The sequence below is a fragment of the Tachypleus tridentatus genome, chromosome 13 (assembly GCF_004210375.1).
Source record: "Tachypleus tridentatus isolate NWPU-2018 chromosome 13, ASM421037v1, whole genome shotgun sequence".
Taxonomy (NCBI): domain Eukaryota; kingdom Metazoa; phylum Arthropoda; class Merostomata; order Xiphosura; family Limulidae; genus Tachypleus; species Tachypleus tridentatus.
In genome coordinates this window covers 185,420,124-185,445,164 of record NC_134837.1, presented here as the reverse complement: position 1 = coordinate 185,445,164, position 25,041 = coordinate 185,420,124, and the positions used below count along the sequence as shown (strand labels likewise).

General features: G+C 30.3%; 1 protein-coding gene across 7 annotated transcripts in view; it reads left to right on the top strand.

The window, feature by feature from the left end:
* Positions 1-229: 229 nt before the first annotated feature.
* Positions 230-25,041, top strand: part of Abca3 (ATP binding cassette subfamily A member 3) — a 61,540-nt gene continuing 36,728 nt past the window's right edge. For 4 of the 7 annotated variants that reach the window (XR_013021438.1, XR_013021439.1, XM_076481584.1 and 1 more), the window contains exons 1-6: positions 230-402; positions 10,356-10,793; positions 16,036-16,160; positions 21,409-21,547; positions 23,834-24,084; positions 24,773-25,010. Coding sequence is in view for 5 of the 7 variants with exons in the window: in XM_076481584.1 (XP_076337699.1) it covers positions 10,382-10,793; positions 16,036-16,160; positions 21,409-21,547; positions 23,834-24,084; positions 24,773-25,010 (1,165 nt within the window). In the remaining 2 variants the exon portion in view is untranslated. Of the gene's footprint in view, positions 526-10,355; positions 10,794-16,035; positions 16,161-21,408; positions 21,548-23,833; positions 24,085-24,772; positions 25,011-25,041 lie in introns of all 7 variants that reach the window. The other 3 variants (XM_076481585.1, XM_076481589.1, XM_076481587.1) reach the window with 3 other exon arrangements.

The following is a 25,041-nucleotide window of genomic DNA, read 5'->3' as shown; positions in this document are numbered from 1 at the left end:
TAACGCTAACAGAATTGCCATTTTGATGAGGTAGTACCTGTGGTTGTATTAAACTGGAGTTAGTTTTTGCTGTGCATTCTTAAAAATTGATATGAACAGTGAATTTAATAAGCAAGTGATCGCTTTTGTACTTAATTAAATAACTTACAAAGTCAAATGGTATAACAGAACAAATTTTATTCTTTCGTAGCAGCACCAGCGTTTTACTGTATCTTTGACTTGAACCTCCCCCTTTCAATCGTTGATTAGCGCTAGTGTCGTTGATGTACTGGTTTGCTGCAAGTTGTAAACTTCGATGGTTTCATATAGGGTATACCACTTATCAACAGGAACGCAGAACGTGTCGTGCTTCTAGTTGAAGTTGTATTTTTTCTTTTATTCCCTGTGTTTATGTGTCAAACTGTAAGTTTTTAATTCACTTTTTGGATGTGTATTGTTTACAAAATTTCAATTAGTTATTCATATGTTTGTATCTAAAGAATGTAGCATATATCATTAATCCCCCCGGCTTAAATGATATATATGGTAAATATGAATATTATTTATTAATATAATCGTAGCGTATTGAAAATTAAATGCATCCCGATAAGTAGTAACATAGTTTTAACTTATATACATAAAATTTAAACAATTAAAGCATGATTGATTATAATAATTGTTTAATTTTTGCTGTCAGTGTGACTTGTAACGTGATTTAAGTCTTATGATTGTGAATATTATGATTGAAAAATAATTAAAATAATCTAAGACTGTTTACAGGTTTATTGTCAGTAATCTGCAGTTTTATGAAACAAATTTTATTTTAATTAAGCAATTTATGGAAGTTGCTTAAATTTAATAAGAAATAAATGTATTCGAAACCCGCGTCTATGTTGTACCTGTATCGTTTCAAAGGTTGTCAAGGCTTATCTGTCGAGTGCAGTATATTGCATTTATATAATTAAATATGTTTTAGATGTCTAACTTACGTAAGATAACTTCCGGTCTTGTTCTAGTATTTATACACGCTACTAAAATACTTTCTTTAATATCTTTTATAATTTTTATTCAAGAGCAAAATGGTAAAAAACGGTAAAAAACAACAACAACGAAGAACAAAATAAACCGCACGACTTCAGTCAAGTTTTTCTATTCGAGTGTTGTTCAGGCGGGCGTTAGATTTTTAAAGCTGTAGGCGGTTAAATTCAATTGATTCAGTTTAGTCTGAGTTCATTGAAACAAATTCATTTGATTCACCGAAGCAAAACCGATATATCTAGGTAGAAGCAGTTGCTTTGAACTAAAAAACACACAAAATGTACAACCTAACATTGGTTTTCTCGGTAGTTATGCTTCTAAAATATCGAATATATGTTGACAAAAGATTACATTTTGTTGAAAATCGTGAAGAAAATATCTGCAAGTGAAAATTAAAAAAATGAAGTTAAATTTTTCGTAGCACGGTAGAATCAATATTATAATATAATAGTTATTTGTCATTATTTTGAATTATGACGTGAATTTCGTACGAATATTTCAGTTGGAAATTCGGGAATGGTGATTAAAGTTTCTGAATTTTTCTTTAGTTTTTTGTTATTGAGCTGGTTGCTTCTATCACATAGCTTGTTGCCCTGGCGAATCAATAAATTTGGTTCACACTGGAACCTGACTCGATTTAAACAGTATTCCCAATAATCCGTAATGAGCCGTTAGGAAAAAAACAAAACAAAAAACATTAACGTTACATCCTTATCAGTTACTGTATACTAGTCACTAGAAAAAGATGGATTGTACTGGGACAGCTTTGAAAAAATAAAAGAACGTAAGCTTGCTAGGGTGTGTCTGATTGTTTGTATGTTAATATGTTTTACGAAGTTACAAAACGTAATGAAAATGAATTGGTTTGTTTCTTTTGTAATGTTTCAACAGGCAGTTTTATTTTGACATAATTAGAAACAATTGTAACAGAAATTTTGAGACTAATGCTAATAGTACCTATGCCTAACAAATACAGAACTTACAAATTTCCTTTCTAATTGTTCAAAAAACTGAATAAATGTAATAAAGCTCCTTGAACCATACATCTGAACTCAATCATTCGTTAATTACTCAATAACTTCTCATTAGCTCAATACTCCACTGGTTTTAGTAATTACAATCTACGTGCATTCTACTCACTAAATGCAATTTGTTAATCATACATTGTTTACCCTCTAGCAATAAACTACATTAAAAATATAGCTTACAACAGTTGTCTCTTTCCAGGATTCTGAAATCCCTTGAACAATCCTGATATAAAACTAAAACACTATGCCAATGTGGGTATTTAACAAGTCTTTCTGGTGGATGCCATTTCTAAGGATTTTGTTATTCAGATGTGACAGCCTCATGTTCCTTGTCTTCACTTGTTATCCTATCACTAGCAGGTTCTCCCAAGATAGATGGTCAACCCAATCCACTAGTAGTTCTGTCCTTAGTGATTATGTGGAAGTGATATTGAAATGAACACTGGGCTCTTCTGCAGGTTGAAGTTTTTGCTGGCAAACATTTGTCTGGAATTCCCATATGCTGTTCTCTTACCAACATATTTTCAAAGACAATTGTAGTAGATGTGTTTTGACTAAGGATGCCTGTTGTTCTGGTTGATTCTTGTCTTGATTCTTTTATCATACTATATGGACCTTCCTAACAACTACTTAGCTGTAGTTTGTCCTTTTGTGTGATGAAACTTGTTCAGCTGTTGTCACCTTGATAACATCCAGTCTTATTGGCATTAACACCATAATGGCATTTAATTTTATATTAAGCTGATTTCAGTCATATAAGAAATCATTATTTTTCAAGCTCACAAGAGTTACTCTTACCATTGGTCCCTTGAGACATGCCAGAGTATTTGGTTTCACTATGCCCTTGTAACTAGATATGGATTTATTGTGGTATGAGTTTTTCACTTCTTGATGACACAATGACAAACCTCTCTGATATGATTGGAAGTCTACCTCTGGTGTAGTGATTGCCTTATAGTATACAGAGATTTCCTGGTCAAGACTGAAGCAAGCCTACCTTCACATCAATGCCTCTGTATGAAGTCAGTTCCCCATATGCAGTCTTTCTCAGTGCCAATTCACTATACACTGTAAGACACAGAGAAACTTTCTATAGTAAGGATGTATGTCAAGTTTTCCATTTTTATTATCTATGGAGGCAGTTTTCCATCTTTCAATACCAAATTGAGTCAAACAATTGTAGCTGCAGAACCATTTTTCACCAAACCACTGCAAGATTTTCCACCAATAAATGCATGGACTTATAGATGATTTTCTGTGAATTATGAACTGCTTATGTCATTCAGGAGAGATGAAGTATTCCTAGTTGAACTTGAATTCATAGATCCAGTTAATTACTATATATATATGTGTGTATCTATATACACACACACACACTGTTGTATACTCAATAACTTCAAAATATATTTTGATAAAGTTAAGTAGACAAAATCATAAGGAAGGATTGTATTAAAAACAGCAAATCTCTGACTAATTATATTAGTTTGTTATAACCTAAAAAACAAGCTGGAACAAAAATAAATTAAACAAAAAACATGATACACTAATTAAAAAGATCCCAGGGTATAAGCTATAATGTAGGATTATAAAATATACCCTAGGTTTTGGAGGTGACTGTGGAAGTAGGACACACACTGTGGTGGGGATACACTGCTGTCAGTCCTAACTTCCAATCAACAGTCTTATATAAGAAATAAAAGGGTAGCATAGATGCAGTAATAGAAATTAGGAGAGTGAGATGGGGTGCTCAAGCCCACAACATTCTACATCTATATCATCCTTCGCTGCCTACAGTCAGTTGTGACTGCTCTCTAAAGTAAAGAAATTAATTGAAATAAAAACAAGAATAAGACAATGAGGTACTGTCATTTGGGGGTAAGTAAGCTGAGAACTTACCTCTTGAAGTTAACATTCCATTCCCCAATATGGTAGATAGGCACGTACTGATAGCACAGTAAATGAATTATACTAATATGAAGTGTTCCATTCCATACTGTTTAATATTGTTCATCTTGAGGCATTGGGGGGAATTAATGTTTTAATACTGTTCATCTTGAGGCATCGGGGGGAATTAGTGTTTCATCCTGACGCATCAAGGGAAATTAATATTTTAATACTGAACAGCCTGATAGTCAAGTAAGTTTTAGAGATGGGTTTGGATATTTATCTGCATCTTTAATGGAATCAAGTTCTATCATCCACTCTAGAGCTTTCTTTATAGATGAGCAATTACTTTGCTTGAACCTGATTCTGATATTCTTTTCTGTTATTGCATCTGTAAAGTGGTCATATGCCAATGATTTCATAATTTCACATGTAACATTTGGGTACGATAAGTGAGAAAGCCTTTCCAAATTTTTTGCAAGTTCAATTAAAGTCTCTTCTTTTCTTAATACCAATTGAGGAACTTTTATCTGAATATTTACTTTTGAAGTATCATTCCAAACCTGATGGTAAGCCACCTACCAATGCTTAATCATTTGTAGGGTTTTCAGCAGTAATATTACACAATGGTATGAAAGCTGGTTCTTTTAAATGGTCAGCAAAATGAATAACGTTTTTGCTCACTATTCAACCTATTCACTTTGGAAATAGTTTTTTGACCAAACTTGATATACCTTCCATTGTAACTTTCTTTCATAGATCATTGGTTTTTCAATTGAGCAGCATTGGTGAATTGGCCAGTTAAATTCTGGAACTAGATTTGTTAGTGAAGTGACATGACTAGAGTAATCCTTGAAGGTCTTATAGTAACTGATGGCATAGCAGTAGCAGTAATAGCTGTAGACCAAATAGGTTTTTTTTATTTCCATATTTTGTAATAAATGGTGTTTTAGGTTGTAATCCTTGGGTAGTTGTATAAAGAAATGTGGCAATTTAATAATTTCATTTACCAACTTGCTTTCCAAATGTTTATCCTGTTACTAATCTTGTTATAATCTTTGAAAATAATATTTCATTTTTTGCTTCAGTTTTGACTTCATCAAATATCCTTTTGTACTTCTCTTGTCTTGGTTTAATCTCTCTCTATGTTTCCAATAGCTTCATCAATTTCATCTTCAATTATGTTTTTGTTTTTAATTTTTCTGTATATGTTGTGTCTCTTTAGTTTAATTCCTTTCTCAGGTCTTGTCCTTTATACCTGATCTTCTTTTTTTCTTTTTCAAGTTTTTCTTGACCTTCTATTCCTCTGTCTTCTTCTTCTGAATTTTCTATTTTGTTTTTCCTGATCTTCCTTTAACTGTTTTTTCAGAATATTTTTTATTTTGCTTTCTGTTATCTTAAAAGTTGAAAATTATTCAAAGTTATATTTTTACTAAAATGATCCATTCTACAACACCTTTATTGTAACATGACCTATCACTGGGTCTGTTCATTTGAATCATTTTGTAAATATATTTCAAGTCCAGTTTACATATTGTTACAAGTTATGTTATGTTCACTTTGACACACATTGTGGTCTTAAGTTCACAAACAATGAATTCATAGAGTAATGGTATCTACAACTAACTTAAAAATAACACTGAATAGCATTTCTGACATTGAAATAAATCACTCAGTCAGTACTCGATAACTTTCATCACTGATACTAATGTATCCAACTTCTACTCACTGTACAAATTATCCTGATTATAATTTTTTGCACTGTCTTGCAAACATCTAAACTGAAACATTAAAAATATAGCTTGCAATATTATAACATATTTTTGTATACAAAGTAATTAATTTGTTCTAAATTTTGACTTGCCTTTGAATGTTTGATTTTTAGGATAAACAGAAACAACAAAATATTATACAGTTTTTCAATTTTAATAGCCCAAAATATAGTGAAATATTGGAATTATCAAATTTTAATTAATTTAGACATAAAGTTATCTAACCTCCAATTATCTAGAAAGTAATAAATATTCTAAAAAGTGATGCAAGATACAGCTATATTTATTTGTCAGTAGACAGAGAACCTAAACATGTATAACACAAACAGTTCAGTCTGTTAGATAAAATATTTCTTGACAAGGGTATTGATTTTATGTTATATCCTATTATTGAAAACAGGCAGGCCTGGCATGGTTAGGTGGTTAAGGCACTTCACTCGTAATCCAAGGGCCATGGCCTCTAATCCCCTTCACACCAAATATATTAACTTCAAATAGTACATCTTCCTAGGGTATACACATAAGGTTAAATTCCTTTGTTTTCCAGTGTCATATTAACTTCAAATAGTATGACTCATAATCTGAGGATCGCAGGTTCGAATCCCTGTCACACCAAACATGCTAGCCCTTTCAGCTGTGGGGAAATTATAATGTAATGGTAAATCCCACCATTCATTTGTAAAAGAGTAGTCCAAGAGTTGGCAGTGGGTGGTGATAACTGGCTGCCTTCTCTCTAGTTTTACACTGCTAAATTAGGGAAGGCTAGCACAGATAGCCCTCGTGTACTTTGAGCAAAATTCAAAACAAACAATTCTTATTGAAAACAAAATCCTTTCATTGAAGATTATGTTAGTTACAGTAAGCTCTGACATCGTATGTTTAAATCTAATTCATTTTGTTAGGATGTTTCTCAGAAATAACAATTATTAAATAAGATTTAGATAGGAAAATCATGAAAGTTATTTTCATATTTAGGAAAAAGCTCTAATTTTTTTTTCTTCAGTGTGAAACATTCCATGCTTTAAACAAAAGGAATAAAACTTTAAAAAAAAAAAAATTTGCATTCCACAACAACACTTGTATTAATAATGGCAGATTTAAGGAGTTAAGGGTAAGGCTCAAACAACTACTTGGAAGTTTTTTGAGGATAGAATATTATTTTCTAGTTCTTTTTGTCAGAGTTAAGCCAGGATATTATAAATGAACATGTCTTACTTTGAGAGATTTAGCACTGTACTCTGAAAAATAAATATTACATTCAAACAAAAAGCTGTTACACTAGTTTATATCATTGAGTGTGACCACTAAAATTTTTATCACAAATGTTATTAAAACACTTGAGTTGAAATAAGTTTTGTGTCACAGATTGTATCTGAGATTGTTATGAATCTGTCATTTTAAATGATATTCTGGTGACAATTTGCATCTGAAGCTCAAACCAATAGAATACTAGTAATTCAGTTACTGTGCACAATTACTGTTATAGTGTAAATACAATAGAAAGTGTGACAAACGATAGTGTATTAAATTTACTGTGTTATATTAAATCATTTTACGTTACATGTGTTCAAAGATTGGTGTCAGTTTTCTTAGTAGGTATGTATATATGGTCTATGATTTTTTACAGTAGGTGTCTATGATTTGTTGGTGTTAAATTTCAACAATAGATGAACAACACACAATCCACCTGTTTTAAAACAAGTCAAACATACGTACAAAAACTCCTTACACTATTCGTTATCACAATTGTATCCAGAGCTTCAAATAATTGTCTCTCTTTCATCAACTTCCTGGTGGTACAGTGTTATGTCTGTGTACTTACACTGCCACACAATTAGCTATCTGTGCTCTGCCAAGCACAAGTATCAAAACCCTCTTTAATTCTAAACAAAACTTTTTTACATAGATTGGTTCAGTTACTTTAAAAAATGATTGACAAGACAACTTATCCTTCTCTGCTGTGTTTATTACAATACAACTCCAATTATAACACTTTAAAGTTGCCACTATACACTCTTTATGGCTAAACTCTCAAATATAGTCCAGATCCATAACTCACTAACTTTGTCTTGTTTTCAGTCAGTACCTTAACTTCTCTGTATCTGCATGTATTTATAACAATCAACAGAAACATGTGGAAGTATCTAGCCTTCTAGTAATAACAGTATTAAATAAAACAAGAAAAATAAAGAAACTTCAAGCAAGATGACATCAACAATATTAGAAAATCCTAGTATGACAGTTAAACTACAGATACAAAGTACATCTCATACAGAGTCGTGTAATGAAAATTTGTCATAACTATCACTTTTAAAATAAATAACTTTTAACATTCATTTTATGAAAACTAAATATTTGAACCATTGTGTTATGATATCCTTTCTTTAAATATGGACAAAAAGTTGTATGACAGAATTTAATAGGAATTTTGAAAATATATCTGATAGTTTTCATTGGGTGGGATATGGTTAACACAGTGGTTGAAATACTATCTGTAGTAGCAACCTGCTTGACAACGACAGTTGTGGCATGAATGAGGTTAAGTAGGTGAGACATGTTTTCAATTTTGTTTTGGTCAAAAGACATCACAATAATATTGGAGATTATTTCACACTTTATATTTTATTTATTTTGTCATATTTATATTATTATTTTCTTGACTTAACCTGCTTATTATCCAAGCAAAACAGTCGATGTGAAAGATGTTGCAAGTGATAGATTTCACTTGAAACAGAAATACTGATTGGGAAAGTTATGAAAAGATTTACTTGTAACTAGTTAAATATGTTTGTATACATATGAGAGAAATTATTTAAACTTAGGAATCTTGGAATGTTTGCAACTTCAAGATTGTTTTGATATGGAAATGAAAAATAAGCCTAGCTCATTTTGTATTAATACCAGAAGTACTTGTATTAATACTAGAAGTATTTGTATTAATACCAGAAGTATTTGTATTAATACCAGAAGTACTTGTATTAATACTAGAAGTACTTGTATTAATACCAGAAGTACTTGTATTAATACCAGAAGTATTTGTATTAATACTAGAAGTATTTGTATTAATACCAGAAGTACTTGTATTAATACCAGAAGTATTTGTATTAATACTAGAAGTATTTGTATTAATACTAGAAGTACTTGTATTAATACCAGAAGTACTTGTATTAATACTAGAAGTATTTGTATTAATACTAGAAGTACTTGTATTAATACCAGAAGTACTTGTATTAATACCAGAAGTACTTGTATTAATACCAGAAGTACTTGTATTAATACCAGAAGTACTTGTATTAATACCAGAAGTACTTGTATTAATACCAGAAGTACTTGTATTAATACCAGAAGTACTTGTATTAATACTAGAAGTACTTGTATTAATACCAGAAGTACTTGTATTAATACCAGAAGTACTTGTATTAATACTAGAAGTATTTGTATTAATACCAGAAGTACTTGTATTAATACTAGAAGTACTTGTATTAATACCAGAAGTACTTGTATTAATACCAGAAGTACTTGTATTAATACCAGAAGTACTTGTATTAATACCAGAAGTATTTGTATTAATACCAGAAGTATTTGTATTAATACCAGAAGTATTTGTATTAATACTAGAAGTATTTGTATTAATACCAGAAGTACTTGTATTAATACCAGAAGTACTTGTATTATGCTGTCATGATTAGAAGATTTGAATATAGTTTGTTTTTCAAAATGCCAACTAAGTAAACTTTATGATGGTATGTTATATGAAACTAGCAGAGAAAAATGTGTAATTCATTAGTAGAGCTTACAGATTAGAGGAGAAACTGGAAAATATCCTAAATAGAGTAGAAGTGATAGAGAAAGGTTAACTGTTGGAAATGATAGCAGGAATTTGAAAGAAACTTAAGATTTTATGTGTAAGGGATACAATAGCTAATAAACTTGTTGTGAACAGTACTAAGAGGACTAGAAATAGTGTATTTGATTTAATAAGTGGGTTCTCTTAAGTAACATATTTCCATGTCCTTTAGCTTGTGCAGCTGAGGAACCAAAGGAAGGACAAATAGGAATTTGAATGAAAAATATAAAGAGGTTGTTGTTATAAATGATTCTTTGGTGTGGCACATGGACAGGATAGACTGGGGGGGGGGGTAGAATTCTAATGACAAGCATTTGGAATCCCTGCCCCTAAAAAGCTATTCTTACCCTTTATATGTAAAAACGGCTCTTTTGGGTTGAGTAAATATCTTATGTAGAGGAGCGAAAACGTTTTGACCTTCTTGTTCACTCCTCTAAGTAAATTATTTTCTCAACCCAAACGAGCCGTTTATACATACATATTTCTCTAAAAGTGGGTGTTCTCGAGATCACTGACTATTCTTACCCTGTTCTTCATTCAGTAGAATAGTGATTTTTCATGGATGATTTTTGTTGTTGTGGAGAGTGTTTATTTTAGATAAAATTTATTATTAAAAATATACAATTTGAATGGAGAAATAATTAGTGATTTTAAACAAAAATTATTGTATGATTCTCAAAACAAAAGAAAGGAACAATAAACATGTTTGTAATAAGTCTCTGAATATTTTTCTCTGTAATGATCATTCAGTATTATATAATACAGTTGTGTGTATTTAGTTAGTGTCATGCTTATTTTATTTGTTAGCTCAAGAAACTTAGTCAACTGTCAAGATGGTGAGAGTTAAACAGTTTGGACTTCTTGTGTGGAAGAACTTTAAACTACAGTTTCGCCATCCATGGGTGACTGTTTTTGAAATTGGTGTTCCAACATTTTTTGCTTTCATATTAATACTAATAAGAATTCGGGTTGATTCTGAACCAATAAGGAATGCAACCATTTTTCCATCATTCACAGTAGACCACTTACCTAGTAATCTAACCTCTAGAACCAATCATACAGTTCACTCTGACAGAAGCATACCAACAGATATGAAAGAAGAAGCTTATTTAGATGGAAGGATAAAAATTAACTTCACAAAACCTGATAATATAACAAAGTGGATTTTAGCTTATGCTCCAGATCTGCTTCATGTTTGGTCAGTCATGGAATTTGTAGAATCCAAACTGGATGTGACTATCCAGGGTATGTATACCATACACGTATCTTAACATTTAAAGATATAACGTCTTATAGCATTTAAATGTTCACAATGTTTCCCAGAACATTTAACTGTTGTGGCACAGAAACATTTGTTCAAGCAGTTGATATAAATAGTCTCATCCATTATTATGTCTCTTGTATCTCAGTCAACCTAATACTGGTCTTGTCAGCTCCAGAGATGGGTGATTTAACTGATTACCTGTGAGAAGTGATTACAAAATTGTATCATGTCTTGTGAATTTATTGATTAATGTAACCAGTACGACTACTTGAAATTGGTGTTTTAAGTTATTACAGTTGATTAATGGAAATTAAGATAACATTGATTGTCATGAAAACAAATTAACTAATTGAAATTTGTTGTTCTGATTGTTACTAGTTTTGAATATTTCAACAGTCATTAAATTGAAACAGCAGTTAGAGTTGTGGAAGTAAGTGTAGATCTAGAGGGTTCAAAATCTCTTCTTCATGTTGTTCAGAAATGAGTAGAAATATAACTACATGCCTTTTTCACAAGACGTTTATTGTTTCTAAGTGTTAAAGAATGCAAATGTGTTTTGTGTACGATACATTTTTTTTCTACAAAGTTTAGGACTAAAAGGGAACTTAATTGTAAACTATTGTACCTGAAGTCTGGTCTAAATATGGGTTTCCTTTTGCTTTTAGAATTTTTACAATTTGATAAAATTTTTTTAACACACAAACTTTAAAGTTAGTATTATGTGTTAGTTCTAAACATATTTCTACAATTTAAATAAAATGTTTAACCTTATATTTTGACATTCTCTGACATATATTTAATATAATTTGTTTTATTTTTTAATAAAGACAAATGCACTTCACTACTATCATTAGAATTTTTTCTGCCCATTCCCAAGAACAACTGTATTTTTGCTAAAAACCTAATCATCTCTTGAGAATATATTGTTACTTTCTTGATTTTTTAAGTATATCTAATACTTTATCTACAGGTCTTGTTTAAAACCTTGATATCTGTCATGCCAAATGATTTGATCATTTACTAATGAAACAGTTTTAAAAACAGTCATTAAAAAAGATTGTGTATCTTAGAACAACTGGTATGGGTTTTAACAATTTAATACAAATATATAAATATGTAAGTATATAAATGTTAAGTATATAAATATGTAAGTATATAAATGTAAATGTATAAATATGTAAGTATATAAATGTAAATGTATAAATATGTAAGTATATATGAATGTAAATGTATGTGTAAGTATATATGAATGTAAATATATAAATATGTAAGTATATGAATGTAAATGTATGTGTAAGTATATATGAATGTAAATATACAAATATGTAAGTATATAAATGTAAATGTATGTGTAAGTATATATGAATGTAAATATATAAATATGTAAGTATATAAATGTAAATGTATGTGTAAGTATATATGAATGTAAATATATAAATATGTAAGTATATAAATGTAAATGTATGTGTAAGTATATATGAATGTAAATATATAAATATGTTAGTATATAAATGTAAATGTATTTGTAAGTATATATGAATGTAAATATATAAATATGTAAGTAGAAATGTAAATGTATTTGTAAGTATATATAAGTGTAAATATATAAATATAAAAATAGTAAGTAAATATAAATATATAAAAGTAAACAAACGTGTAAGTATATATAAATGTAAATATATATGCAAGTATATATAAATATAAACGTAAGTATATATATGTAAAATACGCAAGTATATATATAAATGTTAGAAAATAAATATGTAAATATGTAAGTATATATAAATGTTAATATGTAAAGTATATATAAATGTTAATATGTAAATATGTAAGTATATATAAATGTTAATATGTAAGTATATATAAATGTTAATATGCAAGTGTATAAATATGTAAATATAGAAATGTAAGTATTTATATGTGAGCATGTAAATGTTAATGTATAAATATGTAAGTGTATATAAATGTAAGTTTATAAATATGTAAGTGTATATAAATGTAAGTTTATAAATATGTAAATATATAAATGTAAACGTTTATAAATATGTAAATATATAAATGTAAACGTATAAATATGTAAATATATAAATGTAAGCAGCATTTTTAAAAATATATTTGTAAATTTCAGTTCATTTCATTTTTTTTTTGTGTGTGATTTGTGAAATTTGTTATTAAATTATACCTATTAGAAATCCATAGACATTTTCTTCAATGTGAAGACATCAGATAACTTGATATAAGGAAGGTAAGTTTATACAGTTTAAAGATGGGTTGAACTGATAAGAAGGAAAACTTTATTACAAGTTTATAGAGTAACAAATGCACAGTTTTTGGAGGAGACTTTCTCATAATTTAGTAAAAATAGTTTCTCATACACAGGAATATATGTATACAAACAGTGTGGATTAAAGAATTCACATGACTAGATATTGCTTAAGGGTTGATAAACATATGTTGATACTTGATTATTTGTTTAAGTTTAATGTTTGTATTTTTTTTAGATAAGCTATGGTTTTATTGAGCTGTAATGTTTATAAACATGATTTTTCTTTTGTTATTTTTAAGTACTTTACCAAATAAAAAGATTGTGTCATAAGTTTACTGTTTAATGAATATAATAGGTAAATAGAATGATAATATTCTTATGAATTAAATCTTTATGAACATTATTTTTAAGTTTATCCTATTCAAACAACATACATAAATAAATTAACTACTGGCTAATTAATTATTTCTAATTGTAATTATGATATATTTTAAATAAAAAGATTAACATTATTGATGATAATAAAACAATTTTCTATAGTATTTAAATTACAGAAAATTGGTATAGGGGTGCTTCATATTTTACAAATAAACACAGTGGTGACTGCATGGTAGTATTTAATCAACATTAGTGACTTATCTGCCATGTGAGAAATTTTCAGATTATTTAAAAACAAATAGTGACAGAATAGTTTTTTTTATACTAAAAATGTTTATAAGAGGAGCAATACCATGATAAAATAAGGAAAAAATAGAAAAACTTATAAAGGTATTACACATTCAGTTTTTTAATAATGTAAAATTTGAAAATGTTACAAAGGTAGCATATGTTCATTCCTTTTGTCCTTAGACACAAAACTAAGGACAAAACATAAACGATTTTGATAGTTTGTATAAATGACTTTGAAAGTGACTGACACTGATTGTATGCACATTTAAAAAGGAAATATTGAGTGGTTTTAGTTTTCTGTATTATTGATATATGAAATCATGTTTTGGTAATTCTAAGAAGTTGTGCTCAGTGCCAGCTGCTAATCTCTGTTAGAGTATACTATATGTAATTGTAAAAAAATCTTATTGGTGTAATGGTAGCTAGTCTTAGAGTGACTTGGAACAACTGAAACAGGTTTGAGGTGCAACTGTTTGTTTATTATTTACTTTCATGTTATTATTATTGTCAGAAACTTTTTGCTTTCATGTTGTATCATGTAAATAGTTATATTGTTGTTTTTTTTGGTTTTACCTTTATTATTAGCAGATCAGTGCATATTTCGTTTAGCTCAAAATTCCCAACTATTGGTGTATATCAGTCATACTATTTTGGTAATAGAAGTGTATCAAAATACTGGTGTTCCAGAATAATTTAGTTCATATTCCAAGTTTTATTAACACTGTATTATGCATGTAGTTTTAACTAACTCATTATTATATCTCTAGTTTTAAGTAACTCTGCATTACTAGTTTACATTTTTAAGTAACTCCAGATAACTAGTTTTAGTTTTCAAGTAACTTTTTTGGTGTCTCCTGGTAGGATAGTGGTAAATTTATGAACCTATGGTGCTAAAATTCAAGGATTGATTCCTTGTAATGGATGCAGCAAATAGCTCAATGTTGATTTGCTCTAAAAGAAACTCAGATCTGGATTAAAAGTTTAGTTTTTAAGCACAGGTCAACATTCTCCACTGTTGTTACTATGAGCAGATTCTGACATATTGACACCTATGAGCTGGTTGTATCTCAAGGCCCTGTAATGATACCTATAAATTCTATTTACAAAAATTTTCCACCTTTATTTTTTGATACAAAAGATCCAGCATGGCCAGGTGGTTAAGGCACTTGACTCATAATCCAAGGGTTGTGGGTTAGAATCCCCATCACACCAAATATGCTTGCCCTTTCAGCCATGAGGGTATTATAATGTGACAGTTAATCCCACTATTCATTGGTAAATGAGTAGCTCAAGAGTTAGCAGTGGGTGGTGATGACTAGCTGCCTTCCCTCTAGTCTTGCACTGCTAAATTATGGACAGCTAGCACAAATAGCTCTCATGTAGCGTTGTGCAAATTTCAAACCAAAGCTTCATTGATACAAAAATAGAACAATTACACTTTATAATAGGTAGGTAATCAACGTGTTATAAGTGTGACAAAGTGTTTTATTGATGGTAAAATATACTGTGTGTTTCAACAGAACTTTCATCTATCTTCTTCAGGTGTGAGTTGTGCTAAGTGATGCAAGGTTCATATGTATAGTTATAAAGACAAAAAACACAGGAATTAAATGTTATGGAAATGATGCTAACAGGTGATACTTTATAGGTAAAGGTCAAGTCCGATGTTGCTTAGACCATTAACATGGTGTTAGTGAGGAATGTTTACTTTCATGATCTGTTTAGTTTCTAAACAGTCTCTTTCTTCCTAGTTTCCGGTTTCTTTAGAATAATTTTGTCCTAAAGTATTTTGGAACCTATTTTGAATTGAAGAAATGTTAAAGCAAATATAGATCTTTGTAACTATTTATATGACCTTGTCATTGGTTAGAACAGTTAGTTTAGTTGGCTTTCTCAATCTGGAATGCATGGTCCATCTGTATTCCTTTAGTTATGATCAGTGAAAGTGAACATGCTGCATGGATTAAATAATGAAATAATTCAGAAAGAAATACATGAATACTCAAAATACACAAGAAAATGTAATCTTCTTGATAACTTTCCCATGAGTGAATGTAGTTTTATCATTTCTATTCTTGTCAGATGTAAAAGGTGAAACCTTGTGAATTCATCTAGTGTAATTTGATAATGTATCTTTTCTTGTAACATTTATAGACTTATTGTTATTAGATTTAGTGAAATCATGATATTGGTAGATCAGTTGAAGTAACTATAATGTGGCTCATAATATTTTACATTAATGTTAGCTTCTTTTTCTGATGAATGTTTATTTCAATGATATATTGCAGCTTTCTCAACTGAGTCACAACTTGTGGATTTTTATGTAAACAATACTGGAAAAGTACTTGGTGGAGTTATATTTACTGAAGAAAAAGAAGGGTCATCTAATTTCTCGAAGAAAATCAGTTATACGGTAATACAAATTGCCAAGAAATCATTGTTACTCACTTGCATCTAATCAGTTATAAGGTTATTCAAGATTACTAAGAAATCATTGTTACACACATGCATCTAATCAGTTATAAGGTAATACAACATTACCAAGAAACCATTGCTACTCACTTGCATCTAATCAGTTATAAGGTAATACAACATTACCAAGAAACCATTGCTACTCACTTGCGTCTAATCAGTTATAAGGTAATACAAGATTACCAAGAAACCATTGCTACTCACTTGCATCTAATCAGTTATAAGGTAATACAACATTACCAAGAAACCATTGCTACTCACTTGCATCTAATCAGTTATAAGGTAATACAACATTACCAAGAAACCATTGTTACTCACTTGCATCTAATCAGTTATAAGGTTATTCAAGATTACTAAGAAATCATTGTTACACACATGCATCTAATCAGTTATAAGGTAATACAACATTACCAAGAAACCATTGCTACTCACTTGCATCTAATCAGTTATAAGGTAATACAACATTACCAAGAAACCATTGCTACTCACTTGCGTCTAATCAGTTATAAGGTAATACAAGATTACCAAGAAACCATTGCTACTCACTTGCATCTAATCAGTTATAAGGTAATACAAATTAGCAAGAAGCTGTTGTTACTCACTTACATCTTGTGAAATGCTTGAAAAATATGATATAATTAGGAATTATTTGAGATCCAACACATAAAATAATTATAAGCATACATTGCTATAGGTTTAAAATGTTTACAGTTTTAAGGCAGATTGGCTTATGATAATTGCTTCCTAGGTATATACTTAGTTGTTGACCAGAACTTCTAGACAGTTGCTCTAAATGTACTTTCAAATATGTGTTAAATGTCTAATGATTAAGTTACCAATTTAATACAAACAACCTATTGGTATACAATTTTCCTCCTAACACTAAAGTTATTTATATTTCACTAGTTGTGGGATATATATGTATATACAACTTGATTAGGTCAGTAAGGGCTGTTATATCCATTGCTTTCATCTTGAAAGAACTTCAGAGCTTATATGAAAATAAACTGATGCTAGTTAAGTCACAATTGAAGGAATGAGATTATTTTCATATATTGTTGACTGTTAGTTATCTGAGGTAATGGAGGGTAAGTAGGGTACAGATAATTCAAAACACACACATGAAATTTGTATGTGTGTATATTTCTAAAAGAAATTTAGAAGTTGAAATGGGTTTTCACATAATACTAAAATGTTATACATAATATGAAACAGGATAGGCTTTATTACAGTTATGTATTATCTTTTGATTTTTTGTTTTATGTTCTTTGTTGTTGAAATACAATTGTATAAAACTAGTTCTGACATTGTTTTCTTAGTGGTAAATAAACACAAAATGCTAAAAAATGATAAGCAAAAAACAAAATAAAAATATATCAGTAAGACAAATAAAATGAATAGAAACCATATTAGAGAAGCAGTTCAAAGTTACACTGAAATATAATTAATCTAGAAACTGAATAAACAAAATGAAGAATAAACTTTGAACTTTGTATATCCCATGTGTGATAATACTTATGACCTTAGTTGACCCAAAGATGACATGAGAAGGTTGAAAATGTTGTTCTCTACATTACTTTAATAGTAGCTTTAATACCCGTGCCAGTCGTCTTGTGATAGTGTTCTTAATCGTAAATGATCTTCAAACAGCAGACCTTTGATTTGAATGTGTGTTCCATTCTTTATGATAAGGGAACTTTACACAGTTAGAGTTAAAAAAATTGATAATTGGGAAACTTTTACTGAGGTCTAGGTGGTGGTATACGTTAGCTTGTTTATTTTAGAAATATCAAATTACAACTGATGTTGAGATTGTCACAAATCTAAGAACTGTAAGGTAAATTATACCTGTTCGTGAAACGTAGTTTGTAGTTGAACAATTGTAATTTTAACTATGTACATTATGTCATGAGTTAAAACTGATTCATAACTCTACTGTTTACACATGCTATTTCACATGCACATTGTTGCTTAGAATCTACAGTGCAGAGCACCAACTTCTAGCAAAACAGCTGCAAAGTATATAGCAGTAACAGACAAGAACGGTAATGAATAAAAATTGGAGCTTACAGTGATCGACATTTTTGGTAACTGCAGTGTTATACTTCACAGCAAAAAATAAAAACTTTATAACAGAAGGCATTATATGCTGTGTAAATTGTTTCAGAAACAAAAAAAGTGTGGACATATTTTGTTTAGAAAAATAGTTTAATTTAGCACAAAACAATATTTTGAAGGTCCCTTTTTCTGATAACTGAATAGACCTGAGGTCTCTGTATGTTATTCATAATTTCAAGTCACTAACTTACCAGTACATTCTATGGCATGTTGTTGGACATACAAAACTGTTTAGTGTAAGAATTATCACATAATTTATTTTGTGGCTTAATATTTTATCATTGTTTAGCTTTTAGAACAGGAGCATTGAGGGGTGATTGTTTTAAAAGCATTAGTTGTGACAGATTTCATTACATAACTGTGTATGAACCATATGTTGTGCATGCAGTTGATAGTTGTACTAGGCTTCAATAATATCGTTGGTATCACATTACTTGAACCTTCTGCATTTTTTTCACCAAGTGAGTATTGTTACATAATCACATCTCCTAGGTTGTAAGAAGTTCCAGGCTTCAGTTGGGCAAGGTATTTATGTGGGTGACTGAGCAAGAGCAAGTTAAGTGCAGTGAAAGTAAAGTTCATTCAGAGAAAAATAAGAAAACATAAAGTTAGCTGGCATGTGTGTGACTAGCCCTAAAGGGTGATAGTTTAAAGTGTGTTGCACAGTTTAATAGAGATAAGGAGAATAATTTTGCTTGTAAGAGGGTGTTCTAAAATAATTGCACCGTAGTGTGTGGACTTGTGACAAGAAAAGAGAATTATTTAGAGATTTACATACAACTGTGATATTCTATAGTGTAAAGAATTGTATACATACATTTGACTTGTTTTGAATTTTTATTCTAAAACAAGCGTCTTATGTGCTTGTCATTTATTGTTCTAATTTATTACCAACAAGTAACAGACACCTACCATAGAAGAATTCTAGCTTGCACTATTGTTTAAAACCCTGACACATGCTAAGAAAAAGTAACTGGAAAACACAGCTTATTGTGTTATGTAACCCCACATTGTATTGATAATTTCAACTCACTGACGTAGCAGTCATTTAATGAATGATTCAGAACAATATAAATAGTATATATGCATAACTGGATAAAACATGAAAGAACAGATTTCCAAGTTTACCTAAATTTGGGTAAACTCAGATTCAGCCTTGTCATGTACAGCAAGGTTTTAACAACTCTGAGTGAAGCTTGTAGCAGGCATTGTGCAAAACAAAAAATGGTGACATTCATGGAGAAACATGAACATTAAAGGTGAGATGAATTTCATGATTAGTAAGCATGTTTAGAAAACATTACATGCTCTTGTCAAGTAGATAGCATGCTAGTTTGACATGTTTAACTTTTTTTTGTACTTGTCCTTTTAACAGGCAGATAATCATTGATATTGACTGTAATTTATTCATTATATCAAATTGCTGAGTACTGACTTCTCTGTAGCATATCAAATGAAACAGGTTATATGACATATCACATTTATGTAATTTCACAAGTTAGTTTCTGTTCATGTGGTTTTTAGATACAGAACTAATTTCATATTCATTTGTATTAAGAAATGGGAGCCACCAACTTTCAGGTATGAGTCTTTCATTTTTCTTAAGAACTAAAACCAGAATGTAAAGGCATTCTTAATTAAGGCTTAAGTTCTGAGGAAAATATATATTTAATGCAAGTTATTTCTATTCTTGTGTCTACCGTACTAAAATTTTTATCTTAATTATAGTAAAAACTTGCAGATCCTAAAAATATTACCAAGAACTTCATCCACAACAAATGTTAAATCATTCTTCTGGAAGGAACATGTTGTTTTGGAAATACTTACATACTTGTAAGTTGAAACTTAAAGAATATATAGCACAATGCAAATTGGATTTACGTTTTGGATAGCAGTTATTATAATTAAATGCTTAATTGTGGTTGACAGTGGAGCTTTTGCCAAGTTGTAGTTTGTGATGATGAGAAGCCCACCTGAAATAAAAATGTATCTCGAGACAGCTGATATGGGTATTAACACTTTTAGAGAAAAACGTTTTGATCTTCTTAGGTCATCTTCAGGTCAACAAAAGAAGATCTGAGAAGGTTGAAACGTTGTTCTCTGCTTTATTAGTAAGTGTTAATTCCCACACCAGCCATCCTAAGATGCAAGTTGTAGTTTATCTGGGAAAAGAAGGAGACTCACTCTTTCTTATCTATGATCAGGTTCAGAATCACACATTTAAGACACTTCAAATCACTGGAGTATAGTAGTGTAGCCAGACCTAGTTAGAAGCAGAGCATATTTGTTCTCATCAGCAAAGCAAAATCAAAACTATATGCTTATTAATAAGTGTTTTATCTTTACCCCACTAGGCTTAAGTTTTGTAGGATATTATGTACCTCTCTCATAAAATGAATGGAAAATAAAATTCTATTCCAAGAACAGTATTCATAGTAACTATTTTGTTTTGGGGTATTTGACCTCACATACATGGATTGATAGGGATGCTACTTCCCACGAGGTTAAAATATGACCTTTCTGCTAATCTGTACCTCAGTGACACTTCTGCCTTTTGGTCTTTTAATAAATGTATCTGACCTCCCATCTCTGAGTAACTGAGCAGCAGATCTGATGGCTTATAACACTAAAAATCTGGTCTTCATACCTGTATATGGTAGAACATGGATTGCATAATGTGTTTAGCTTAGCATTTCACAACAAATAGCTTTAAAGGTGGATGTACAGATATGGTGATTGTTCATAGGAAAACTGTTTTATGTGAATCTTATATCCTAGGTTGCTGTTTTCATATTGTAACATATGCATATATTTGGTTGTTTGACTTACATATAAGCTTTTGAATGTGTTTTAAGTGTATTTTAATTTCTACATTTTTTTGTCATTTGTGTATATGATTTATTTAGGCCTAAATGGATCTACTAGAAGTATTTTTTTTGACAAAACATCTATTTTGGATATGTAAAAAGTTGTGTTATTTGCTACTGTACACTGATACTCATGCGAAGAAAATTGTGTTTACAGGTTTTATGATGTAATGATATTTTTCTGAGTGTTAAATCTTTTTGAAGATAAGAATGAAAGCAACACCTCGGAACCTGAATAAAGATGTGCAAAATTCAGTAGAAAACTGGAAAACGCAGCTGACATTTCCTGTGTTTCAACTTGTAGGACCAAGAGAAAAAGATAGCATTTGGGGTGGAAAACCAGGTATTTAAAAATTAGAAAAAAAAAATTTTTTTCCTTAGTTGAATTAGTAATGTGTTACTTAATCTTTTATGAATGAAATTTTTTAATTAACCGACCTTGGAGCGATCAAACTGTACATGCAATAACTTGTAAAAATACATTTAGTCAATTCTAAAATATGGTGAGCTTTTACTAAACATTAAGTTTGATACACACACACAGAAAATGGATTTTTTAATAAAGTATTTACTGCAATTTATTCAGCTTTCAAATTAATAGGTTTAAACAAATTCCATTACTATTTAGAATATTAAACTTTATCTACAGAAATCAAGTATTCTTATCATTTAAATGGTAATGGCAAAAAAAATTTAATGTAGAATTGTAATATTTATATTGATAAGAACCTGCTGTTTCTATTAGACATATCCATCAGCCATGTGAGGTTAAGAAGCAAACAGTTGTGCTTGTAATTATGTATGATTTATATTTTTAATTGTTTGCAAACTGCTGTAGTCTGTTTTAGAAGTTTGAAAATTTGTAAATGGAAAAATCAGAGCTATAACACTTAACCCTTTCACTGTGAAATTATTTTTCATGTTAAATCCCAAAAACTCAACTATTCATCAAAAACTAAAAGTATGAATTTGTATTATTGTTTCAATATTGAAAGAAGCTGTGTTTTCTATATCTAACAGTAAACTATATTGGACAGTGAAAAATAATAATTTAAACAAATAATTGAGGAAAATTATAAGAAAAGTGTTCCCAAACTTATTAGAAGGCCAAAATAAGGCAAAACTTATTAGAAAACATAAAACAAATTATTTAGATAACTACACCAACTTTAAAAAGAAGCTGTCTTTATATAGATTCTGTGTGCCTAAGAAGTTGGCAGTTTTGTAATGAAAAATAAAATACAAATATCATGATTGCATGGCATAGCACACAAATAGCAGCATGTACATATACACCCTTGTGTTGAAACAAATGGTCATTTTACAATATTTTCAGCATGGCGGCCAGTGTAGACTTGTTGGACCCACTGATTTCCTTTAATAGTCATTTTTTCACGCAGACGGCGTCATTAGTTGTGTTTTGCAGTACGGTCGATGTATTTTTGGGATATATGACGAACTTTTGAGGAATATTACGTTATCCAAAATTGCTTTAGAAGGGCAAGGAAACCAGTCAAAAAACAACTTCTTACCAACTCAATGAAGAAAAAACGGTATCAATGGGGTCTGAAATACAAGAACTGGATGCAAGAACAATGAAGGACGGTGTTATTCAGTGACGAGGCTCATTTCTTTGTACAGAGTCAAAGAGGTCTGCATGTTCGCATATCTCCAGGTGAGAAACTTCGAGAATCTCACATCAATCAGTTCATAAAACATTCCTTGAAGAAGATGTTTTGGGGCTTTTTCAGCTACTATGGTGTTGGAGGCTTACATATCGTAGAAGGTATGACACGAGGACCACAGTACATCAAAGTTTTGCAAAGAAGAGTCGTTCCAGAATTGAAAAAGAGATTTCCAGATGGATCTGGCATTTTTCAGCAAGATCTGGCTCCATGCCACACATCGAAACTTGTGAAGAATTTTATGACTACAAAGCGAATAAAGGCGCTGGACTGGCCTGGAAACTCTCCAGACCTAAATCCTATTGAAAATCTTTGGGCGATTTGTAAAGAAAGACTTCAGGGAAAAGACTGTACTACAAAAGATAAGCTAATTGAGGCCATAATTGAGGTATGGTACCATGATCCAAAAATTAGTAAATATTGCAGTCAACTTGTGGACTCGATGCCAAAGCGGATTAATGATCTTCTGAAAAATTAAGGCAGTCATATCATGTATTAATTTGTGAGTAATTTTTGGATTTTCAGAAATAAAACGCAAAAAGTTTAAAAAATTGTAATTTTCCGTCTTGTTTCAATTAATTTGCACAGGGGTGTATATCAGTTCTAAAAACAATGTTGTATGTTCCTCTTTGTTTATATTAGTATATATTTTTAACAGAACATTATAGGACAAAAGGGGCCTCTTGATTTATTTTTTCTGTTGAATTAAACTAATCACACTAGGGGGGATTTTAAAATGCTTTAAAGGTGTAACATAGGTAACAATAAAAAAGTTTGTAGTTTCAGCTTACATAATCTTTAATGCATTATGTTTTCTAATATAGGAAACATGCATATCTAAATTTGAAGCTGTTAGTAGTACTATTAGAACATTACTGATGTTACTGGTCTTGGCACTGATAATGTGGTACCAGTACAGTGTTCTGTATGTTGTTTTCAAATAGGTTACATGGCAGAAGGGTTTTTATCTATCCAGCATGCAGTTGCTTTGGGAGTAATAGAATGTATTACAAATGAAAATGTTGGTGATAACTTACAGTTACAGATGCAAAGATACCCGTACCCACCTTATGACAACGACCCATTCCTTCTTGCTCTTCAATTTTTTTTCCCAATGATTTTGATTTTTAGTTTCATCTATCCAGCATTGAACATTGTGAAAAACATTGTGATTGAAAAAGAGAAACGACTGAAGGTAAGGAGAATAATTCATACATTTATCTTATTACATTTCAATTTGAATGCATTGAGAACAAACAATAATTTGTTTTATAGTCAGAACTCTCAGTAAGGTTTCCTTCTTTCAAAATATTTTAAATATAGATGTCATTTGTTGATAATGAGTGATTTGTATTTGTTTTCTTTTATATCAAAACCTAAATCTTCATGATATTTCCATTGTTACACTACAAGGAATTTTGGCCCTTATTCCACTAAACCTGTTATAGCTTAGGTTAATTTGGGTTTATATTAAACAGTTATCTTAGATAATTGCTAACTGTTGGCTATATATGCACTAGTGTAAACCAGTCCTTTCTTTCAAGCAAACATCAGTTAAACAGTACAAGTGTATAGTTTACAGTTCTTTCTTAACATGTCTAACTGCATTGATAGTCAGATCTCCGATGGCTTGAATGAAGTATCGTTTGAGATTGGCAGTTCTGTTTATTATTACACTTAGAATTGATTAGGTCAGCTTTTTTGTAATACAGATTTTATTTTCTAAAACCTGCTGCTGGACTTAAGACATTAGAAAAACACGTAATAAATGTAAATGTATATATACATATAAATTTGTGTGGTGTGTTTACCAGGATTAATAGATAGATATGGTATACAGGCAAAGGTCTTGAAGAAATTTTTCTTCTCCCACTGTTTTCCAGGAATCAATGAAAATGATGGGTTTGAAAACGTGGTTACATTGGTCTGCATGGTATATCAAATACCTGATATGTTTGTTGGTTAGCATCACCATTATCACAATCTTTATCACTGTTAAAGTGTCCAATGGACTTCGTGTGTTTGACAAAAGCAATCCTTTCATCATCTTTCTCTTACTCTTTGTGTATATATTGACCACCATATCCTTCTGCTTTTTAATCAGCACTCTCTTCTCCAAAGGTGAGTCTTTAACTTAATTATGGGTGTTTCA